Source organism: Etheostoma spectabile, chromosome 2 (assembly GCF_008692095.1).
Source record: "Etheostoma spectabile isolate EspeVRDwgs_2016 chromosome 2, UIUC_Espe_1.0, whole genome shotgun sequence".
Classification (NCBI taxonomy): domain Eukaryota; kingdom Metazoa; phylum Chordata; class Actinopteri; order Perciformes; family Percidae; genus Etheostoma; species Etheostoma spectabile.
Genome location: NC_045734.1, coordinates 4843372 through 4867129, shown reverse-complemented (window position 1 = coordinate 4867129; position 23758 = coordinate 4843372). Strand labels below are relative to the sequence as shown.

At 41.1% G+C, this 23758-nt stretch overlaps 1 protein-coding gene and 1 long non-coding RNA gene across 29 annotated transcripts in view; one reads left to right on the top strand and one right to left on the bottom strand.

Moving 5' to 3' along the window:
* Positions 1–4436, top strand: part of LOC116696683 (uncharacterized) — a 15452-nt gene extending 11016 nt beyond the window's left edge. Inside the window, exons 2-3 of the long non-coding RNA XR_004333804.1 lie at positions 3733–3738; positions 4345–4436. This is a non-coding gene — a long non-coding RNA (uncharacterized LOC116696683). The remainder of the gene's footprint in view (positions 1–3732; positions 3739–4344) is intronic.
* A 1718-nt stretch (positions 4437–6154) lies between these two features.
* The window catches only part of rims1b (regulating synaptic membrane exocytosis 1b), a 174675-nt gene continuing 157071 nt past the window's right edge, over positions 6155–23758 (bottom strand). For 26 of the 28 annotated variants that reach the window (XM_032526711.1, XM_032526701.1, XM_032526759.1 and 23 more), the window contains 7 exons: positions 23124–23276; positions 17674–17888; positions 14227–14371; positions 12300–12412; positions 10880–10981; positions 10075–10214; positions 6155–9242 (listed from right to left, as the gene is read on the bottom strand). In XM_032526711.1, the coding sequence (XP_032382602.1) occupies positions 9024–9242; positions 10075–10214; positions 10880–10981; positions 12300–12412; positions 14227–14371; positions 17674–17888; positions 23124–23276 (1087 nt within the window). In that variant the 3' untranslated portion in view covers positions 6155–9023. Of the gene's footprint in view, positions 9243–10074; positions 10215–10879; positions 10982–12299; positions 12413–14226; positions 14372–16678; positions 16758–17673; positions 17889–23123; positions 23277–23758 lie in introns of those variants that run through there. The other 2 variants (XM_032526785.1, XM_032526926.1) reach the window with 2 other exon arrangements.

Sequence of the window (23758 nt, the reverse complement as noted above, 5' to 3'; positions counted from 1 at the left end):
TCTATCTATCTATCTATCTATCTAAGAGCAGTTGCTGAGCGACTCCCTCTGTCTTCCAACAAACTACGCCATCTACTGGTAGCTGCAGTGCCAGACAGCCTTTGAACACATGGTTTTTGATGCAAATCCTCACTTTTGCTCTCAGTGGTTTCTTTCTTTCTGCTTCTTGCTGTTTTTTTTTTACTTCACTACATATCCTAAATGAAATGTATACTTTTACTCCTCTACATTTCCCCTAGGCATTATATCTTTGTTACTCCTTTCTTGCAAGAAACGTTTTCTCATGTTGGAGTGAACAAAAAATGAAAGTTCTGTTTCTGTTTTTCTGTTGATTGATGTCAGACTTTGAGTATGATGTTTAAGAAGGTGTGGTGACCCCGAATATTATGCTTCACTAAGAGGAAGTCACCATGCAATTCATAATCAGTTACTTTTAGTTTGACTTTTCATAGTTAATTACGATTCATATCATACAATTACGGTTGATACTAAAGTATTGTAAATATCAGATACTTTAAGACTTTTACTCAAGAAATTTAATAAGGTGACTTTAACTTCTACCTAAGTCATTTTCTGGTAAGATACCTTTTGGTTTGTTTCTTGTATTTCAGGCCTTTATGTGAGAGGACAGTTAAAGACATGAAAGGGGAGAGAGAGGGGGAATGACATGCCGCAAAGGGCCACAGGTCGGAACTGAACCGCTGTGACCGCTGTCGTGAGGACTGAGTCTCTGTGTATGGGCGCACGTTCTACCAGGTGAGCTAACCAGGCGGCCAAAATAGGCCTACTTATACGTACTTTTACTCAAGTATTGCTTTCAAGTACTTTATAAAAGACTGCTTGTAGTCACACTAACTGATGCTATGCAGCCAAAGTGTCCAAACCCAGAGAACGCTTGGTTACGTTGTAACCTTGGATCTCTGAGATAAGAGACTAGCTCTCCAGCTGTGGGCTGCTCAGGGACGTTCTGATCAAACTATCAGAGATTCCACGCCAGCACAGGTTCTTTTTTAGGGCGTGGCCGGGCAAGGCGGTGTGTCTTAAAGAAGTATGCACGTACCTGACCTTAGGGGGATCATCTCCGTACATATGGAATATGTAACGGTGGAGAGATAGTCTCTTCACTCTGAGAATTTGATTTTACATTTTGGTGGAGATCTCAATGTTTCCAAAGGTACCAAATATTTCCGGCTTAATATATGGTGAAAATGTAAATCAAAGTCTAGGAGTTAAGCATGAAAGTTTATTCTTTACTCAATGTTTACTTACTTTTAGTTCTTTCGATCAGCTCTCATGAGTGGACTGTGAGTTGGGGTTTGTTTTGTAATTGAAGGGCCTTGGGTTAAACTGTTTCATTCATTGTAGTCTTGCTTTGCCAGAGTCTGGCTACTCCACAGAACATTCAGGGATGGGAGGAAAATGTGTTCTGGTTTATTGGCATTTCTTTAAACCAATCAGAATCATCTTGGGCGTTGCCGCTGCAAAAGAGGCTTGGAAGTAACTTGTTTTGGTGGGCCATGTGTATGTTTAAAAGTTGTTTTAGTCGTGCAACAGCAAACTCAGATTGGACAGATCAAAATCAGTGCAAGTACGCAGAAATAAAAGTAGAATCAAATTGGGTCCAGATATTATTTAAAAAGGGGACCCAGGAGTCTTCCCATGTGTGCTGATGTTTTGAGCAGCACTGAAACAAGTCCATGTAGCCAGTTTCTGAAACATGATGGATTTGATGTTTTCCTGTCCTTAAGAATTGTTTTTTTTTTGTCATAACCATGTATTTATAGTATCAAATCATAACAAGAGTTATCTAAAGACACTTCACAGGTCTAAACCACACTCTATAATTTACAAGGACCCAACAATTCCAGTAATTCCCCCAAGAGTAAGAAATTAGAGCAACAATGGTGAGGAAAAACTCCTTTTTAGTGGGAAAACTCAGACAGACCCAGGCTCTTGGTACCATTATCTGATCTTTTTACAAATTGGAGAAACAGAAGGGTAAAGTGTATGTGATTATGTCATATGAATACCTTCTGATAGTTAATGTTCCTTTTGCCCTATGTTTTAATTTAAAACATGAAAGAAACTGTGCTGAAATGTACACTAACTGTTGGAAGGGAACTACATTTCCTCTTGTTCCTTTTGAGAGAAAGCAGTAGTCAGATTACAGACGGTGCAGTTATCAGCAAATCTAGTCACAGGATGAGTTGGTTTCCTGCAACAAGCACGTGCACCCCGTCATGCAACAAGTAGAGACATTAGTGACGCAATACAGTCTTTTTTAGGTGAGGAGGCATAATTCAACATAGATATTTTTTTTTTCCCCAAGGTTTGGGGAAAGGTTTTATGCTTACTTTTCTTTTCACACACTTTCTTTTGGAAGGTCATCACCATGAAGATTGGAGAATATTAAAAATGAAAATAAGATAAGATTAGATTCCTTAATTGTCATTGCATTTACATCCAAAGAGATTCAGGTGCACTACCTGAGACGGTGCTCAACAATATCCTTTAAAAATACAGGAAATATACACATTAACTATACCTGTCCAAAACATGTCACGTTCACACACGTTAACTCACATGCACTACTCAACGTCAACAAATGCATGTTAAAAGGTTGAAAACTTTGTTGTGTATTGCACCATTTGTAATGAAATAAAAGATAACTGCCAAAAAAAGAAATTCATATTGCACAGTTGTGTCTATACGGCCCCCGTCACGCAACAAGCGGAGACATACAGCCTCACGTTGAACGCATCTTAAAGTAAACAGCCTTTTTTTTTTTCTCACATCAGGAGACATTAGATATTATTTCTTTCCCAAAGTTTCTGTTTGCTTACTTTTCTTTTCACCCTCTTTCTTTTGGAAGATCATCTCCATGGATAATATATATATTTTTTTAAATTAGAAAGATTAACCCATTTCCTGGGAGCAGCGTGGAAATTTCCCTGTGGCCTCTGACATGTGTGATCGGCGGTTCTCCTTTCCACCGCGCTCCGTATCCACACTTTGTACTCTGGGGTCCTGACCCCTGATGCTGTGACGCTGGGGGAAATGGGGGTGGCACGGCAGCGCTGGTGGGAGGGTTAGTCAAGATTGCCTGCAGATGTTGTTTCGGGGGGCCCTCTGCTTATTTAATGAGAGGATGTGGGACATAAATCTCCCAAGCCCTCTGCTGCACTATATCATATGTGAGGTCACACATGAGGCCGTTTTGGTTGAACTTCCTGTTCACTAAGAGCCACTGTAGCAGCACGCGAAGCAATGACTCATGGTGTTATAATGTTGTAGTACACGGCTGCCATGTGCTTTTATCAATCAATAGTAAATAATCAAACACTTGCTCTCCGGAAATGTACCTCACTCAAAAGCTACGTAGAGAGAGAAGAGCATCCAGTCTGTGAAAGGATGAAAATGATAGTAAAAGCAGCAATGATCTAGGAATGGAAGCACAGCCTTGCTTGTAGCGGATCATAATGATCACTCATTAGCAGAGTATGGGTAGAATGAGTGCAGCAGCCCGGCCTTAATTAGAATTATCCATTACAAAAATAGACACAATTCATCACTTTAAATGTGCAGGAAGAAAGGGAAGGCTCTATATAACCGATAAGTAACACTAATCCGACCGCAAGACTATCTTAAGGGTGATTAAAGATCTTAAAATGATTCAATGTTAGGTTGCAGTGTTCTGAGAAAAAACACTGAGACTAAACATGAGACTGAGAGAGGCAGGTTTAAAGGTGTCTTTATTGCAAAGGTTGAATGCGCAGTAACAGGTCTGAATCTAGTCTATATCCACGACGTTCCACTTCCGGGATTGCTCCGTTGCCACGGCGAATTCCACCGGTTGACACGCTTTTTGGCCAGGTGTCCGTTACCTTCCGCTTTCTTTGTGTTGTATCTTGAGCTAACGCATTCTCATAAACGGGTTTTGTATGATATTGTATGAAAAATGTATACACAGCAATTTGTATGATATCCTAAGATATCAGGGGACTTCTGGCTGATCATGTGACGCCGGCTACAGAGCTCCGTGTGCTATCGGTCGTATCCGCGGCCGTTAGGGGACTGTGAGCCGGGTCCACGGCACCGCGAGATGACGGCTTTTCAAGGGCTGTGGCAGTTGAGTTTGGCCGACAGAAATTTTAGCGTAATGCGGTGACGACAAGTTTAGGCACAAAAATGACTTGTCGAGTTTAGGGAAAGGATCATGGTTTGGATTAAAACACTTCTCAGCAACAGGAGCGTTTCCTGGGTAAAAGTATTTTGTTTTCCACGGTAAGCAAACTTCCCTGGATTGAAAGCGCTGCGTTTTCTGACACAACCATCCCATCCCAGTGGCGTAGTCAGAAATAGTATTTTGGGCAGGCCAGTACAAAAGTGAGTGGGCCAGTTTCAAAAAGACGTAGAAGTAGCAAAAAGGACAAACTGAAAAAGAAAGCAACAATGTTACCTTCCAACATACTGCATTACAACAGCAAAAGCAGTACTGTCTACTCAGCATGCTCAACCAACAAGGATCGGTCTAAAACGTTTTTACACAACGATAAAGACATAAAAACCTGTTCATTTTAACCTATTCAGGCTAACATTTATTTTGCATTGGCTCTGCACAGCAGAAATTAACCATTTTATTGCACAAAGTGGCAACTAAACATGAACCAAATAGCAGAGAAGGCGTTTACATCCTGCAGGACATAGACTAGCGCACATCAGACAGAAATCCCACGTTGTGGTATTAGTACTTTTACTTAAGTAAAGGAACTGAATAACTTCTTCCATCGCTTGTGATGGTCTTGTGACTTTAGGCTCTGAATTGATCTCCTTAATTTAAGGAGGCGCTGCTTTGCCGAGCCATACAAGCGAAGCATTGACTGAGGACGTTTATGGGACAAAGGAAAACATGAACTTTCCCACAAACATGGCAGCAGATCCCATTTTGACACTGACCTTTTGACATGATGTCAAAGGTAACTGCAGGCTCAGAGAATCATAAACATGATAAAACGGGATTTGGCTTTTTTAACTCAGAGATTTGGAGGGGGGGGGGGGGGGGGGGGGGGGGGGGTGGGGGGGGGGGGGGATGGGCATTGAAATGAAAGGCGAGTCGAGAAGCACTTTTCTTCCACACATTCTTTTTATTTGTAAATAATAAAAATTAACTTTTTTTTTTTTTTTAAATAAAACATACACATCATTTGAGCCACATCTGTTATACAAACAAGTAATGTTGCAGTGAATGCTTTACTTTTTTCGAATTTTCTTTTTGTTTCAGTGGAACACAGAAGTTGTAAACAATCAGCAAATCTTTTTTTTTTTTCCTGTTGTAATACTGACAAAGAAAAAAAAGAAAAAGAAAAGGAAAAACCAGCTTTACCAGACGATGAAAAGAAAAGTTAACTCTTCAGAAGAGGGACTGAACATGGCTGGGAGGGGGGGGGGGGGGTTCAGACATTGGGTTTGAAGCACAAAGAAGTGTTCAGACGACAACCTTTAGTGGTACACCTGTAGTTTAAACCCGGCCAGTGTGTGACACGAGACCATCGTCTTGCGTTGTCCCGCTGCATGGTCCCTATGACGTATTACTCGCTACTCATTAGGCCCTTTTTGCAAATATCACTGAACCCAATAAAAACCCAGGGAATGGCTGTTGAGTATTTACAGTGTATGACTCTCTGTGCATCTGCGTTTACTCTTTATATAACATAACAGTTTCATGTGTTAGCGTATCTGAAATCATTATGTTGGAACATAATTCATATTTCCATAGAAGTGGATCTGATTTGTACATATTTATTCATACATCCTCTCAGCCCCTTGGAGGTATACTATGGTGTGGAATAACAGTAAGAGGGGCTGTGAGGTCTGCGCAGTACTACTGTACATCTTCCGGAGGGGACGAGGAAAAGACATCAATGAAATCTTGGGATTTAGTTCGAGAGACATTCAGCACCGGACTGAGGGATGTGGAATTGATTGCAGTTGAGTGCAAATGTCTTTTGCGTAATGGGAATGGCTTCGGTTTCTTGGTTTTATCTCTTTAATATTCAAGTACGAGCAAACTGTACAACTGCATGCAACATACAAGCGGCCCTACAGTATGTGGAACTAACACACGTATCTAGTTCAGTTATCTATTTGTTTTTTGTTTTTTTACTGTATCTGTTTTGTTTTACAAAAAATGTGCATGCAGCTCGGATCAGGTTCCAAAGTCATGCTGGCCCCGCCTTTTTTCCTGGTGGGAGGAGTCTGCAGGCCGAAACGGTGGATGAGCATAGGTGTTGGTGTCCCGACAGAGCAGTCTGATTGGTTACTTTCAATCCCAGTGATGCACATAGGGAACACTGGGAGCTTCTCTTTCTGTTTGTCTGTCAGTTTCCTAACAACGGGACACGGAATAGAATGGAACCAGTGACGGGGATTGTTGCTTTTTTCCCTTTTTTTTCTCTTTTTTTTGGAATATGTGTTTTTTTTTCAAAAAGTTAAACTTTTTGTTGTAAAAAAAGTCAAGCTCTTGTGCTTGTGTTTGAATTTTCAAAACAATGTAAACTAAAGGGTTGGATTAAAACGTGCTGCGGCGATGGAATGAAAAATCTAGACGGTTCTATCTCGCTAAGTTTTTGATTTACGGTGATGGTGAACCCTTGTGATATTTTAAAGTGACTTGAATTTCATTTATTAGTCAACCTCCTGGGAGGCCTAATGTACATCTATACAAAGACGACTGGCCTGGACGTTTGCCAGTAATGGAACAAGGAAAACAACGCTGCACGCTAATCTCACTGTGCAGTGTAAAAATCTAAGCTGTGTCCTCATCACCAGTCCCCCCTTGCAGACATTTAACAGTTTTTGTATCCTTTTTTTATCTCTTGTGTTTAGTTTTTTCCTCTCCATGCACACACCAGACTGACAACATTATCATGAGCATTTTACGCACTGTAAAAAACATTTTGTGCCAGTAATAACAAGGGGAAAGAAATGAACGACAAAGCAAACACGCTAAAACAGTGTGGCTTCAGAGCAGCCACGGTAAACATACTGAAAAGAAGATTTTTTGACAGAGAGAGAGAGAGAGAGAGAGAGAGAGAGAGAGAGAGAGAGAGAGAGAGAGAGAGAGACCAGTGATGTGGCTCCAAGGTCTAGGCACCAGAAGAAGGCCCTGTGCTTCCAGACTGAACACCCCACGTGGGAGCACCCTGCCTGGGGGGCAGCACATTTGCGTTTTCCAAGGGTGGTGATGCCTCCTCCGCCTCTGATTGGATAGTACTCATTCGTAAGCATCGTTGGTTGGATCGGTTAGGTCAAAGATTCTCTACGACTAAAGATAGAGTGCATTACACATGTTGCCAGATCTCTCGAGAGTTTGTTTCAGATGCTGAAACAGGTCTCAAACAAAGTTAATTTCCTTCTAATTTGTCCATCTGAAAGTTTCCATTTTAGTGTCAGAATGATCAAGAGTCGTTGGCTTTTGAAAAATCGGTCCAATATTTATTTGGGTGACAATGGGAAAGAAAGAATTGCTCGTAATCTGTTTTTTACGTTCACTTCTCCTATTGGAATCACTCCACACGGACCTGTTGCCAGTCTCCTGAGAGGCGTGGCCGTGGCGAGACTCATGTGACACAGGTACAGGAAACTACTCAGCGCTGAGGGGGGTTCCATTGACCTGGGAATGATGTCACACCCGGGTTGAATGTGTTCCGTTTACAAGTCGGATTTTTCATTGTGGGGTTAGCTCTATCCAGGTTAGCCATTGTTAGCAATGCCTGTTGATAAAAACAGATTGTGCTGTTTTTCGAGCGTGCAACAGCCTGTTCTCATGAACCATTCGTTCAAAAAGCGACAAAAAGATAAGCACTGTAATTCGTAAGCATTCCATGTTTTTTGGGAGTTTTTTTCTATGTTGACTACACTGGCCGCTGCTGTATAAGAACGCATCTGGCGGATGGGTGGGCGTTAACAAACAGGACTTTCAAGCCATGGAGCGGAGTTCGCTTCACCCAGGAAATGCGTATTCCTTTGGAGTATTTTAATCCAAACCACGATCTTTTTCCTAATCTTAACTGGTTGTTTTGGGGCTTCCTAATTTTGTATGATATCATACGTTTTGGTGTGCATACATTTTTGTACAATATTATACGGACCGGTTCATGAGAATGCATTGTGCAACATGTCCACGGATAGAAGTTGGACAGTATTGTGTGTCCAACTGATTTAGTGAGACGCAACTAAGACAGAGCTGATAACTGTATGATACTACAGCTTTCACAACTGTTGATGCACAGGGTTCATCCATGTTGGATTTTGAGCTTGGGGTACTGCAAGGTTGTCCGAGTTCCCAGCTTCTAAATCCGAGGTCAGGGGGACGTGTTACCAACTTTGACCTCGAAAAAAAAATCAGACTTCCGAGTACAAATGGAACGCACTATAACAATAACACGGTAAGCCAATCAGAGGCAGAGTAGGGCGGGTCATGCCTTCACCGTCCTAGGAAAAGAAACATGTCCTGGGGGCAGGAGTGCCGGCAGTCTGTCGGGGTTCTGGAGGAGGCCACTGCAGAGAGGACTGCGCCCCCTGCAGGTGTGGAGGGTGACTGTCTCGAGTCCATACATTCCGATGCTTACGTACATTTCTTTGCTTATTGTTGATTCAGTTAAAAATCACCCTGCTTCATTTGATTCTCTGACACTTTTTTTCCATCTCCCGTGTCGAGAGCTACTGCTTGTTGTCTGTCGACGGCCCTGCTTCCTCAGCATACACAGAGAAAAAAACGATACGATTTTTTTTCTGAATGAATATGAAACACTGAAATGTGGCGCTCCCTACAGCAGACTAAAATGAAGCGCGACAGGAGTGATTGTCAGATCTCAACAAAGCTTTCTCGTTGCGACTGTTTCTGATTGTAGATGTTCTGCATTTCTGCCATCTTTTTTTGTGTGTGTGTGTTTGTTTATATCTCTCTACAGTGCGTTTCATGAGTTTGTTACTGGTTGGAGCGGTGTAGAGCTGTTGGTCCACTAGGATCGGACCCCAGGAGGTCCGGAGGAACTGTCGAGTGACGACTGGGAAGCCCGCCGCGTTATGGAGGCAAGTGTCGGATCCACCAAGGACGACGGTGGGAACAACTTGTACCAACCAATGACTGTGCTTGATAAGTCCAGTTCCTCCATTAGGATTTGTGCAACTCCCATGAAGCTTTTATGGTCCATGCGGCCGTAGTCTCCCCATACAATCACCTGAAGGAAAATCATCGGGTAACACTTTAGAATAACTACACACTATGTTTAGCATTAGTTAACCCTCTGAGGACAAGCAATGTTTGACAACACTTCCACTCAAAAAGCAATATTACAAAATGTAAAAACTTTTTATAAAACACACTAACTGACCATTAGCGCATGTCTAAATCCTTATATGTGTAAATGCATGCATACATGTACCTCTAAATAGTTTGGTAATCATTTACTTACACTTTTTTAATGATCTTTTGACTTTAATCATTTACAATTCCTAAATAACTGGTTTGTAATTTTTGTTAAACCTAATTTAGAATCCATCATTCATAAAGTAGGAAAGTACAGTCATCAATCACAGTATATATATTTTGTAATTTTAATTTATTTTTGTATATATGTATACAGTTGTCTCTGGAAGTGTGCACCTCCCCCCCTTTACTTTTGCACTACTTATATTTTATATTTTTTATTTTATTCCACGTGATATTCCTTCTTGTTGGTTGCTTCAATCTCGTTGCACAGGTATTGCACACGAGTATAATGACAATAAAGGCATTCTGTTCTATTATAGACAAGGTGATTTATTAAGAATAAAACATGGACTGTGTTTATGAATACCATACAAATGTGTAATAATGTAGCAACAATGCTTTATGTAAATGGTGAATGAATTACATACTGATACTTAACTAATGCTTCACAGTGTGTAGTTAGTGTTACCTCAAAATCTTTTCTGTCAAATTACAGAGTCTAAGTCCTCCTGCTAGAACACATTTTTTCATGAGGAATTTTGAAAACCTTTGCGCTGACAAGTAATAAATCGCGGTCTCACCTGTAAGACTTTACCCTGTGGGCTCTCCTCGAATAGCAGTACTTGCTGGTACAGTGGGTCAAGTGTTTTCCGTGCAATCTTGGTTTTCTTTTTGGCTACGTACGCTCCATTATTCAGCAGATAGACCTTGACATATGGAGCTGAAGACAGAGACAAAGCAATAAAATAGCCGTTAGTGAGGAACACAGCGATTCTACCACTATAATTTAGATCAGATCTCACAGCTGCTTCTATCTTTGTGGGAAGGGAAAGCACAGAGCAAGCTTTGGATTTCACTGGATGTGAGGTGTATATCACAAAATATTGTAAAGAGTCAGTGTATGACAAGTCTATATCGACAATGTTTCATTTACAGGATTGCTCCGTTGCCGCCGGACATTCTGCAGGAGAGCATTCATTTTCAGCTAAATGTCCGCTACCTTCCGCTTTCTTTGTGTTGGCAGTCTAAACTTCGGTGGATTCATGAGGACTATGCATGGGAGTTTTCTGTTGCATGACTAAAACACCTTTTGAACGTACATGTTCCACCAAAACAAGTTCCTTCCCGAGGCTATTTTGCATAGGCACCATCATTGTGTCCGGTGCTTAGCACCGCCCAAAACGATTGTGATTGGTTTAAAGAAATGCCAATAAACAAGAGCACGTTTTCCTCCCATCCTGGGGTGCTGTGTGGACTAGCCAGACCCTCCTCCGCAACGCTGTGGAGGAAGGTCTGGCAATGCCAGACTAGCGTATGACTGGTGTCTGGAGAGGGAGGGAGAGATTAGTTGTTCTTCTGTATCTCAGTTGTGGTTCAGGTTCTCACCAGGGAGGGATTTGGATCCAGGTTTTTGTACCAGTCCTCGAGCTCTGATAACTTCCACCTCCAGCTGACCCTTTTTCTCCATCATACCGATCTGGATGTCACCTGGGAAACACAGTGAAGTGAAAAATGTATTATTATTATTATTTTTATTCTCTTCTTATTCTCATTCTATTTCAATTCACTTGAATGTCCTCCCTGGGGACTAAATGAAGGCCTTTCTTATCTTGTTTTACTGTAACTTCACAAAGAAAGAAAATATTTCAGAAAACTGCTGAATAAATATTAATAAAAGGAGAAATAAAATATAAGCGATATATGTAAATGTATGCAAAAGTAATATCCAATACATAGTAGACATGAAAGTGAATAAATCAATATTAATAATTTGCATATACACATACATACATATATACAGTATATACACATACATACATACATACAGTACATGTACATATGCATACATACATATGTACATACATACATATATGCATGCAGTGCACATATACATACAGTACACATATACATACAGTACATACATACACATATATATACATACTGATATATATACATACATAGACATATATACAGTATATACACATGCATACATATATACAGTATATACACATACATACATATATACAGTATATACACATACATACATACATACATACATACAAACAGTACATGTACATATGCATACCACATATCTGCATTAAGTGCACAGTACTATACAGTAATACATACACATATATATACATACTGATATATTACATACATAGACATATATACAGTATATACACATGCTACATATATAACGTATATCACATACATTATAACAGTATATACACATACATACATACATACATACATACATACAAACAGTACATGTACATATGCATACATACATATATGCATACAGTGCACATATTCAACAGTACACATATACATACAGTACATACATACACATATGTATACATATATACATACTGATATATATATACATACATACATATACAAAGTATATACACATACATACATATATACAGTATGTACACAAATACATACATATATACATACAGTACATATATATACACATACATATACGCATACATATATGCATACATACATACATACATATATGCATACATACATACATATATATACAGTACTATATATTGTATATATACACGTATATATACGTGTGCATATATACACTGTACACATATATACAAACATATATACAGTATATATACAGTATATATGTGTGTATGTATATATACATATGTATATACTGTATACAGTACATACACACATATACATACACACATATATACAGCATATACTGTATATATGAACAAACATAAGAGAAAAAAAAAAACACCAAAATGATTAAAAGGGAGGAGTGTTGTGAGTGTGTTACCTATGGCGGGGGTGGCCAGGGTTTGCCTTCCCACTAGCTGGGCCGGGCCCAGGCCATCCAGGAAGTCACTGAACTGACTGCTGGCACCCAGATTGACTCCAGAGAAGATCAAACTAATTTAGAAAACACATACAACATGAATTAGTTACGACAATAATCCCCGAGCACCATACAGTTGCAAACTCTATGACAGGGGTCTTCAACGTCTTTAGGCCAGGGACCCCTAATCTGAAAGAGAGACGAAGTAAGGAGCCCCGTACGCATATATGGTATACAATTCAGTTGCATAGTAAACTGTGCAGAATGTAACTGTACGACTACCATAGTTAAGCTTATCTTCAATGTGTAAATCACTTTATTCCACCAATAGGCCAATTTATCTTTGGTATTAAAATGTTGCATTTATGTTAATACATATTTTCAGACTTATTTTCATTTTTGATATAGGAAAATTTTGGCAATTATTTTAATAATTTGGCAACTATGGGTCCCGGACCCCATGTTGAAGATCACTTTTCTAAGACTTCAGAGCTCATATGGCAGCCTTCAGGAGAACTCATTTGCTGCCACTCATTATTTACAACATGAAAAACCTCTCGAAAACCGGCCGAGCGAGCAAATCCATCACAGAAAACATCAGGCCGTAATTTGATTGAGTCAAAGTTTGTGTTCTATCATCGCCTCACTGAGCCCAATTTGTTTTTGTCTTTTTTTTCTCTTTCTTTTTTTACAGCGTACTCATTACATTACACTCTGTTTATTGTCAGCCACTTGACACATACATGCAGAGATGGAAGTGTATGCCTGTAAATAACCCCTGAAAACATCTTGGCATGCAAACTTTACTGGCACATCCACGTTGAGTCGGGTGGGACAGCAGCTACGGTAGCTTTATATTTTTTGGGGGGGGCATTTTAAGCTTATATTGACAGGACTGCTGAAGAAATGAAAGGGGAGAGAGAGTGGGGAATGACATGCAGCAAAGGGCCGCATGTAACATTTGCAGTTTGAAACCAAGGAAATCAAATATATAAAACATTGCAGTTAGAGCTGGGCGATACGGAGAAAATCAAATATCACAATATGTTTTGAGCCGTTATCTCAATATCAATATTGCAGCGAAATTGTAGCGTTGACTATTGGTGCTTTCACAAAATATTTTCACAATAACAATTTAGATTAATAGTCATCAGTACCATGGACATAACGACTCTGTGGTTAACGGCAAATAATAGAAAACCTAGAACAGTCTAACAAGTTCAGAAACATACATCACTTTATTGTAACGCCATCTTTGAAAACCAGAAACACTTCCAAAATTGATATTATATTGATATGTTGCCCGGAAGTTAATTGCAGCCTAAAAACCCAGGTGGAAATGTGAAGTAGACAGAAATAAATGGCCTCTCATTTGGCATTCTCCTTTAAGGGCGTTTTCACTCCGGTGTACGTTGGTTGGTTTGAATGTGGTTTTGAGCTTGACCGCAGTGTATTTCTGTGAGATAAACATTGAACCTGCTGCAGTTTGCATGCTCTGCCGCAGTTTGCAAAGCACACCTGACTACAGAAACAGTTTAGCTCCAACTTGTGGCGTACACCTGGTAGTCGGGTCGGATCGAGGTCGGATCGTGTTCTCACCACAAACAAAGCGCACCGAAGGGTACCAGAGTTCATGTAACCGGACAGAGAGCGCTTTAAAGAGGTATTCTCGCTCTGGTTGTTTTGGTCCGCAGTGAGTCTGATTGCAGTGTTTACCCCTGCCCAAACAAACTGCACAAAGCGGTTCGGGTTGGATTCAACCGAACTGACTAAGGCAGGTGTGAAAAGGCCCTGAGAGGAAGAGCAATGACAAAGGTTACGTAGATGTAGAGAGTGTGCAGATGGTTGATGGAAAGTGATCGAAGCGGGGAGTGTGTGGTTTACTGACTTTCCCTCAGAGTTGCAGCTGTTCATGCTGCCGTTGTTGGACTCTTTGCTGGGCTGGCGGCTCATGTTCCTGGTCAGCTCTACTGCCATGCCGGTCTCTGTGCTCCTTTGGATAGGTGCACCCTTCTCCTTCTTACTCTTACCCTCTGGATGAAACGGGGGACACAGAAAACATCACAATGTTGTAAACAGACAGGACGTTGTTGTCATTTTTTCAACTTTTATTTAACCAGACAAAACGTGCATATGCGCTCTCTCTCTCACTCTTTTTGTCCTGCACTGTTGGGCAACAATTCCATAACATCCTTTCAGCACGTTGTAATTTATTGTGTGCACTTTTGTGTGCACTTCTCTTAGCTCTGTTTTCAGGCTTGAGACAATCTAGCCTGTGATTGGAGACTTTGAACAATCACAGGTCTTTTCAGAAAAGGTGCGCTGTTCTACAAATGCAGAGTCACATGCAGGTCCCTTCAAGGGTAAAGCCTGATTCAATGGCAGAAAAGCCTGCAGAAAAAGTTGCAGCACTGCAAAGCAACCTAAAACAACTTGTCAAAAAGTAGTCCAAAAAGAGTCTGACAAAAACACACAATAAAATATGTGTCAATATCGGTGAGGTGTTTCAGAGATGATGGAAAATATTGCTAATAGTTTAGCCTTCTGCTATCAGTAGCTTATAGGCGCTCGGCTTCGGCTAACACAAGTTCCTGTTTATGTAGCTTCAGAGCTCGAGGCTCTGAAGCTACATAAACAGTCCGTCATCTCAAAGGGCTTTACAGGCCCGTCTGGAAAGTTTGCAAAGAAAACCGAATGGTAATTCTTGAAAAAAATGTCTTTAGATGCCGGCATCGGGATCAAAATTGCGATCGGGATGATTGAAATACAGGTCGTACAGGTTACTGAATGAAGCATGTTCATATTCCCATGGCCTTGCTTGCCTGGTGGGAGGGGCTTAGAACAGAGAGGGGTGAGCTACAGGGGGAGGGCTGTATTTTTAAACTCTGAAAGGAATAGTTTTGAAATTTAGGTAAATATGCCTTTTTCCTTTACTTGCCAATAGTTTGATGAGAAGATCAATGGCCCCCCTGTGTCTATATGTCATTTCACACTTAACTACGTCAGCCGAATCAGTCAACCATGTCCTTTAAACTTCACATCCCCTCCGGTTTGTGACACAGGCTTTCTGGTATAACTGTGTACTCTCAAAACCGACTTTAGAAAGTTTCTCCAGAGCCACAGAAGTCATTATGCAATTGTTTTCACTGGTTAAATAGTACCACAACTCAATTACCAGTAAACTGAACTTCATGGGTAAAATAGGTAGCCTAGAAATCTAGATGCACCCTAGCTCACATGTAACACATGTAATTTACAGCCAAGGTCAGTCTAGCAACTCTCCGTTGGCTTGCAAGCTTCAAAAACCAAATTCTAGGCAGGCCAATCACATCGTGTATAGAGTCAGTGGGCGGGCTTAATGTAATGACGGCAGATTTGAGACAGTTCCACGTGAATTTCCTGCTACTTGAAAACAAAGAAGATGGCTGCTGCTGCAAGTAAACATCGGTCTTTCCAATCGGGTTTGGCCGCAACTCTAGGAGCCCAAGGGGTAGGGGTAAGGGGTAGGGGTAGGGGTAAGATGGAGAAATGGGATTCAGCCTTAGACTTAGAGGAGTTAAGCACGGAAGTCATTCTTAAAAAAGGAAGGTGTGTTCGGAGTTTTACCGACCGGATATGGCAAAAGTTTAATCTATCAACCAGCGTTGCTCTGGTTGGTTGTAGTGGTATCCTATTGTGTGCAGAGGGAATTTAAAAGACAACCGTTTGTCCCGCCCCTCGGATTGAACCTTGCCAATGCTGAGCTCCCAGACCCCCAGACCCAACATCTTGATGTGGGTCTGGCTTGTCAGGCTGTAAAATCGGTGCAGTGCCCTTTAAATCTTTGTTTTCCCACAAAACATTTTATTTAATAAATGGCAAATCAAAGATTAAGAAAAGATTCCCCTGAACCCATGTTGTGGTAAGAGAACAACAAACATGACAGAGAAACGGACCAGCTCCCAGAGCACGTTTATCAATGAGCTAAAGCCTTTTCCATACACACAGCATCAAACAATTCACTGGGGGATTGAAAAAGTCAAAAATTACAGGACAGCCTACAGATCCAGTTAGGGACTCGGTAATCTCTCTTTCTGCAGCACGGCCAAAGTCTCCCCCATGTCTCGTTGAATCTGTTAATCAACACTAAACAACCCAAACAACAGTGTGTGGCTGACTAAAAATATTCGCATATATGGTGCAAAAGAGAGAAAATGTAGCCACGTTATTGAGCCTTTTTTCATGCCTTGTATTTGATGTGCATTAGATGTAACAGATTAGATTAAACAGCGCAATGGACAGTACAACCTACCATACAATGTAAAGTAATGATCTTTTAACCACACTGAAATCTCCCTAACCTGCTTTTGCTCTCATCTATCATGAAGAGGAAATTAAGGTTCATCTCTGCACTGTCTCTGCTTACTCTCTCTTTCCTGTCTACATTAGGCTTTATGTTGTCTTACGTTCTCTAATAGCTTTTTATGTCCACTACAAAGAAAGAGGAGTACAGTGTTTGGCTTTCATCATGCTGACTTACACCCCCCCCCCCCCCCCCCCCCCCACACACACACACACACACACACACACCCCCCCCCTTGTGTTAAAAGTGCATGCTGGACTCAGACACCGTTGTGTGCCAGGGAGCTGAGCTACGAGAGGCTCTCAGCCGGCCGCCATGTTCTAAAACTCTCCCAGACATTATTTTTGTTATTTGTCTTTTTTAAAGGGCGCTAGGACAGCAGAGGTTTGTTTTTGTGCTGAACAAAAGGGCACTTCCACTCCGTGCTTCTTCAGTAAAGTCTGCTCCTTAGGACACATCTTCTGCATGAGTAATGAGTTGAGTTATGTGAAACACTGTCTCATAATTTAGTGCAGTACTTCGAACGTTGTGTTGTCCGTGGGTCAATTTTGACCTGTTTTCAAAGTTTTTTTATATCAGAAATATGGGTTTGTTTCAACCAAATTGCCCACGGTGTATGGATGTGCTTCGCAGGTACAATGAATGATTATTTTCATTGAACTTTAGATGTTTTATTCCATTTTATAGCATATGAAAAAAAATAATTTAAAATGGTTTCAAAACTGTATCCAGACTAAACTTTGACATATAAAAGTCTGCGATACTATTACGATATAATACTAGGCCTACTATTAGTCAAAATAATTTAGAATTTCTGCTTTTATTTAACTGAAAAGTAAGGTATAATGTCATATAAATCAGGCTTATTGACTATGAAAGCGTTGAAATGTGACAAAAAGCGTTTCAGTTTTCAATTTCAACATATTACAAGTAGCCTAACTAATGGGATATACAGTCACCAAAGGCTATGTCAGGGTTGCCATGGCAACTCACCAGGGCCACTGATCTGTGAAGTGCTGCGGCTGCGACGGTTGCCGACGATGGCCACCACCCGCGCGCTGAGGCTGGAGCGTCTCTTCTTGCTGCCTCCGCCCACCGTACCCAGAGCGGTGTCTGATTGGCTGCCGTCGGTGCGCTCCTGGGTGTAGATCTCTCCACTCACACTGGAGCTCTTCAGCATGTTGCGGCCCGCTGATCGCAGCTGCCGACTGGAGAGAGAAGACACACTCAGTGACATTGGGATCTGGTGTAAATGGAGCAGGGATGTTCACTGTAACTCCCTCTATACTGTACCTTTAAAAACAGAGTGGTTGACCGGAAGTGGTAGATGATCATAATTGTAACATTTCAAACTGACTTGAGAATTTATGTTTAAAGGAGACCTGTTGTTTACCATTTTAAATTTTTTCCTTGTATTCTTTGTTTCAACTAGAACATGTTTACATGCTCTAAAAAACACCGTATTGTTTTCATACTGCCCATGGCACCTTTATTTCCCCTCTGTCTGAGACGGTGAGCTCTGATTGGTCCGTTTTTCCTGAGTCTCAGCATCTGGGCTCTGCTGTCGCCAAAGTCTTCTAAACCAGATATTACATGAGTGGACATGTTCCAGCAGGAATGTTGTCTGAAATTTGGGAGAAATGAAATGACCATTTATAAAAACTTGGAATAGAAAAAAACCTGTTGAAACCGGAGCATTTAGAACAGTGGGAAATCTGAGGTTTGGGCTCACAGGGATTTCTTTTAAATAACTTTGGCCACAATAAACATGAACATCCCACTATGTAACATTATAGATACAGTATAATAGGAAATAGGTTATGGAATGCCATTTTATTCAATATTGAATAAATACATAAATAAATGAATAAATAAATAAGTATGCCTTTGAAATACATCATGAAATAAATAAATGAGTCAATAAATACATACATAATTAAATAAATGTAAATATTAATAAAAAAATCAATTAGTTAAAAATTGTATTAAAGGTTTTACTTTTGAATATTTCGTAGTTCTTTTATGTCATCAGTCCACTTTTATTTATTTCAATGGACTTTATTTTCATAAATATTCATTTATTTATTTATGTGGACTTTTATTTCTTAACGATTTAATTTCCCTCTCTATTTATTTCCAGTTCTTCTATGCAAATCAGGAGGCGTGGCTTTCTATCACCTTCAGAACAGAGCTGTGGACCAGCAGCTCGCGGGGCTCTGCACCCAGTTCACAGTCACCTATTCTGGGGTAACTAGACCACCAACTCCCACTGACCTGGGCGGGGCTCTGGGTGCCATGTCATTTCTCCGGTATGGCTGGAACAATGGGATGTTGGAGCAGAGGGTTTATTTTTTTCAAAAGAAAAGGACGTTGGACTAGTGGGATGTAGGACCACAGGGATTAATTAATGTATTAATTTATTTAATATTGACTAAGACAGCATTCCATGATAGGTCTCCTTTAATCACACATTTGTGCATTTAGTAACAGTATAGACCTGGGATCCCAAAGAAGGGAAATGATGATGACAGACAAGGGGCGTATCCAATCAAATAACTCAAACAGTGTTGTGTGGTTTGATGTGACATAATCGTGCTGTCTTTTGGGCTACGGCTCTCTAGAGAAAGATATTTAGTTCTAAAGAGAGCACCCTGGTTAAATGTTCTAGCAGTCCAGAGCTGATGATCGGATTACGTATTCAAGTTTTCTCTTCTCAAACAAGCCAGTAAACATCCCATCACGGGATGCTGCCTCCTAGGGGTTCGGAGGAGCTGCCGCATTTCCATCCCCTCGGAGGGGGTCAAAGTGCTGCAGGACAGCCTAGCTATACTGCCCCTGTCACCCACAGCCCCCGCTCCCAGTGGGCCCCTGACAGCCGAAGTCCTGTGGCCCAGGGGATCCAGTGAGCCACTGGGAAGGGGGAAGCTGGTTTGAGGCCTATCCACCGCCCCCTGTAGGGGGGTTAAGGAAGGGCGTGCAGCAGAGGGAGAGGATGGGAGGGGAGGATCCAGGTCTGCAGGACGGAGGGGGTCCCGGCGGTCACAACACAGGATGCATGCAAGGAGGGGTCGCAGGGATCTGAGACATGCAGAGGGGACGGCACAGACATACACAGGTACAGAAAACAAGGACCAAATGTAACAAAAAAAATGCCAAACAATGGTGTACAAAATACAAAAATTGTGCAAATCATATAATTGTATATACATTTTATAAAAGATGAACTGTAACTAAACTACAGCCCAGCAATATTTTGTCAATTAAAAAAATGGTATAGATGTCACCAAGAAAAAGTACCTTTTGTGGGGTTTTATTCTGAAAGTTCAACCTTTTGAAATCCCATTTTCACCCAACGGGAAGTGATACTAAGTACATTATGCAAACAAATACAGTGATTTAAGTAAAAAAGCTGACATGGGCATCGTACAGTGAATTATATGAAAAAGATAAGGAGCAGTGTATCAGACATAAAGGCATATCGAGCAGGCGGGACGTAAGGGCGAAGAACAGAATAGAGTCATGGAAGGTAATAGAAGAACACGTAAGAAGGGTTGCAGTGTCAATGCCACCTCTGTTTCCATTCATCTCTTCCATAACCTATCATCAAACTGGCCTGGAGCAGATTGGGGAGTATCCACTGAATACAGATATTAATATCCACTCACTAACCTGAGGCAAGCCGTCCTTGTACATCCTTAGATTATTAATTCCTTCCCCCTGTCTCTCTAAAAGCTGACCTCCTGTCTGAATGACTGTATAGAGAAACCACATTACAGGCCTTCTGAAACTGACCGACCACCGTCTGCTTTAAAAAATAAAATATTCAAATTGGCATTTTACTGTTCACTGATCCCATTACTGTATGTTTGAGTGTCCACATACCTTTGGCCATATGTTTGGGATTTTTCTCAAATTGACAAATGTTCAATAAAGAAGAGAATCACTTTTTTTTCTAACAATCAGTCAAACAAGTACCAACTGTCTCTTTCACATCTGTCTCTCTCTGTCTGTCTGTCTCTTTCTCTCTTCACTCTGACTCTCTCTCTCTCTCTCTGTCCTGCTCCCTCTGTCTCTCTTCACTCTGTCTCTCTCTCTCTCTCTCTGTCCTGCTCCCTCTGTCTCTCTTCACTCTGTCTCCCTCTCTCTCTCTCTCTGTCCTGCTCCCTCTGTCTCTCTCTCTCTCTCTCTGTCCTGCTCCCTCTGTCTCTCTTCACTCTGTCTCTCGCTCTCTGTCCTGCACCCGTTGTCTCTCTCTCTTCACTCTGTCTCAATCTCTCTGTCTCTCTCTCTCTGTCCTGCTCCCTCTCTCTGTCTCAACTTTCAAATTGATTTATTGGCATGGATGTCAGAAACAAAATATTGCCAAAGCATCAAGGATAATACAATTCAATAATAATTAGAGGACAAAAGAATACATACAGTACATACAATTCATTGAGTAAACTAAATTATCTCTCTCTCTGCCTTCTGACTCTAGAAAGTGTGCCAAAGGCCGCGGGGCTGTGCTTTTCTAACGTTCCGTTTGGATTGATCTGTGGTGCGGCCATAAAGACGGGGGCCCTCTCTCTCCTCGTCCCAGACCTCCATACATTACCCAGCTAATAAGCTGCACTCCATCACCTCTGGACCAGCTGAGGACTGCTGGGATAGGCTCATTTGTCCCTGTCAGTGCACTGCTACTGGTCAGGGGCGTGTGTGCGTGTGTGTGCGTGTGTGTGTGTGTGTGTGTGTGTGTGTGTGTGTGTGTGTGTGTGTGCGCGCACAGAAAAAGAACAGGAGTTTTTATTTTTATCCATCCTTTAATTATTCATTTTAACTCAGTTGGACTGGAAAGACTTTTACCTGGCACTGTTTAGTTTAGGTGTTATTTCATTTTACTACTATGGTTTTACATTTTTGTTAGCGATTTTTTAAGTGATGTGCTTTAAAAAATGTATAATTCATTCAGATTTCAAAAAAATTCTTTAAGTATTTTTTTAACTGTTTATACAATTTGATTAAGTCTTGTTATCAATTTTTATTTCAGGTGACAGAAATGCTGTTTAACAACTAACGTGTATGGCCATTCAGAGTTCCACCTTCATCAAGCTGGGTAACATTTGGGAGAATGAAACTGTGAAAATCAGTGGCTAAAATGAAATGGTTGTGTGGTTCCAGTTAAAAACGACTGCATCCTACATTTTCCATAATGCAAAAAGACTCCTCCTAAATATCCACCTTCTCTCTAACTCCTCATGACCATGGATGTGCTGGTCTTACAGGGAGGTGTGTTCAGGTGCATTTTTGGCGTATTGCTATCTTGAGGCGGCGGAAAGGGATCGTGCCGTTTAACCAACAAAAACCTGGTCTAAAGTCAATAGCGCTGTGTTTTGTTATTTCAATGCCTGCTTCACCTCATGGAGTTTTGGTGGAATAGTGATCAATATGATCTGCCCGCGCGCTATCACTTCATGCACGACCAGATCACTTTCTTGTCCTGAAAATCTCTCCTTCGTGCTTAGCAAATCCGCCATCATAATAGCAGTGCACCAAGGTACAAATGCATCTGGCTTTTAAAGGGAATGGGAGCTAACACTCTGATTGTTTTATTGCATGTTATGCCCAAAACACACCTATGAATTAAGTACAACGCTTTTGAAATATGCGCCCGGTGTACTATCAAAAGTGGATTCATACACACCCTAAGGGTGACCAGACGTCCTGAAAAGTTGTTCCGAATCCCTCCCTAATTGAAAAACCTTAGAGCAAAGTCTCAAGAGCATACTCTCGAGTAGGCTAGTTATAGTCTGATAGTTACAGTCTGATAGAATATTCAAAACTGTTAGTGACTGAGTCGTCCTGCAGCCAGCTCCCGTCAGCTGCTCATTAGCTGCACTGATAATACGCGTTGCTATTTTTCATTCATTCACTGTTGAAATGGAGTTCCAGGCTGTCCCGGGACTCAATGAATACGTAGCTAAAAAAGCTAAAAAACGTCTCTGCAGGTACCGGGAGGACTGCCCTCCGTCTCAAATTTGACCCAGTCTCATCTGGTCATCCTACTAAACGCACCTGCATCATGCGCTTCACGCTGTGCGCTTAGACCGTTAAAATAGGGCCCACTGGGTCCAATATTTCATAAATGCTTCCATTCAACCAGATATTCCCATGTTAAAAACTGCACCTCAAAGCAGGGAACACATCATTCAGCTGGAAGAAGTTTAACCCCATGGTCAGTAAGTCATCCCCCCCTCCCCCCTTCAGACTACAAGTTGGAACTGACCTCTGACCCACACAAAATAATAAATAATTTCCATTAAAAAATCAATAAGGTATTGTCTATTATTGCTGCTTTTGGGGATTTTGGAATTCTATCTTGGGAGAAGTGAACTGGTTGTACAGTAAGAAGAAGGATGGTCTGCCATCATCTGTGAATTCCCTATTTGGGATCTATGACTCTTTACCTGGACTCCCTGGTGTCCCCGGCTACAGTGTGTCTCCTGCGCTGCAACTCTGCAGAGAAACGTCTCTTTCCTGTCGACCTCCTCCTCTCCTCCTCTCCATTCACCTCCCACGAGATCCTCCTGTCTCTCTTCTCCTCCTCTAATGACTTGGATCTGAGTTCATTTCGTTTGGATGTTCACCATTCAGTGTGTGTTTTCACGTATGTTTGTGTGCGTGAGGAGAGAGGAGATAGAGCGTGCAAGAGGACAGAAACATGCAGCATGCATAATTAAACAGAAAGACACACAGTGATTAGCATGCATATAAAACATGACATAGGCAGTATAGGCTAATGGAAAACGCAACAAATACACTGAAAAGAAAAAAAAAAGTGCAAAAACTGGAAAAAAAAAAAACTTGAATAACGCCAAAAGAACGTTGCATTAAAACGACAAAAACAAAAACAGCTGAAATCTTGCCTAGGGCACCAAAGTGGTTAGGGCCAAATCTGATATAAGGTATAAACACCAATCACCCAAACATTTAAAAAGGGTGAACTGACTGTGTGTGGATGGATGACTGTTATGAAAAAAGAGGATGGACGGACTGAAATCCACATAAGCTTTAACCCTCGTGTTGTCTTCCCGTCGACCTG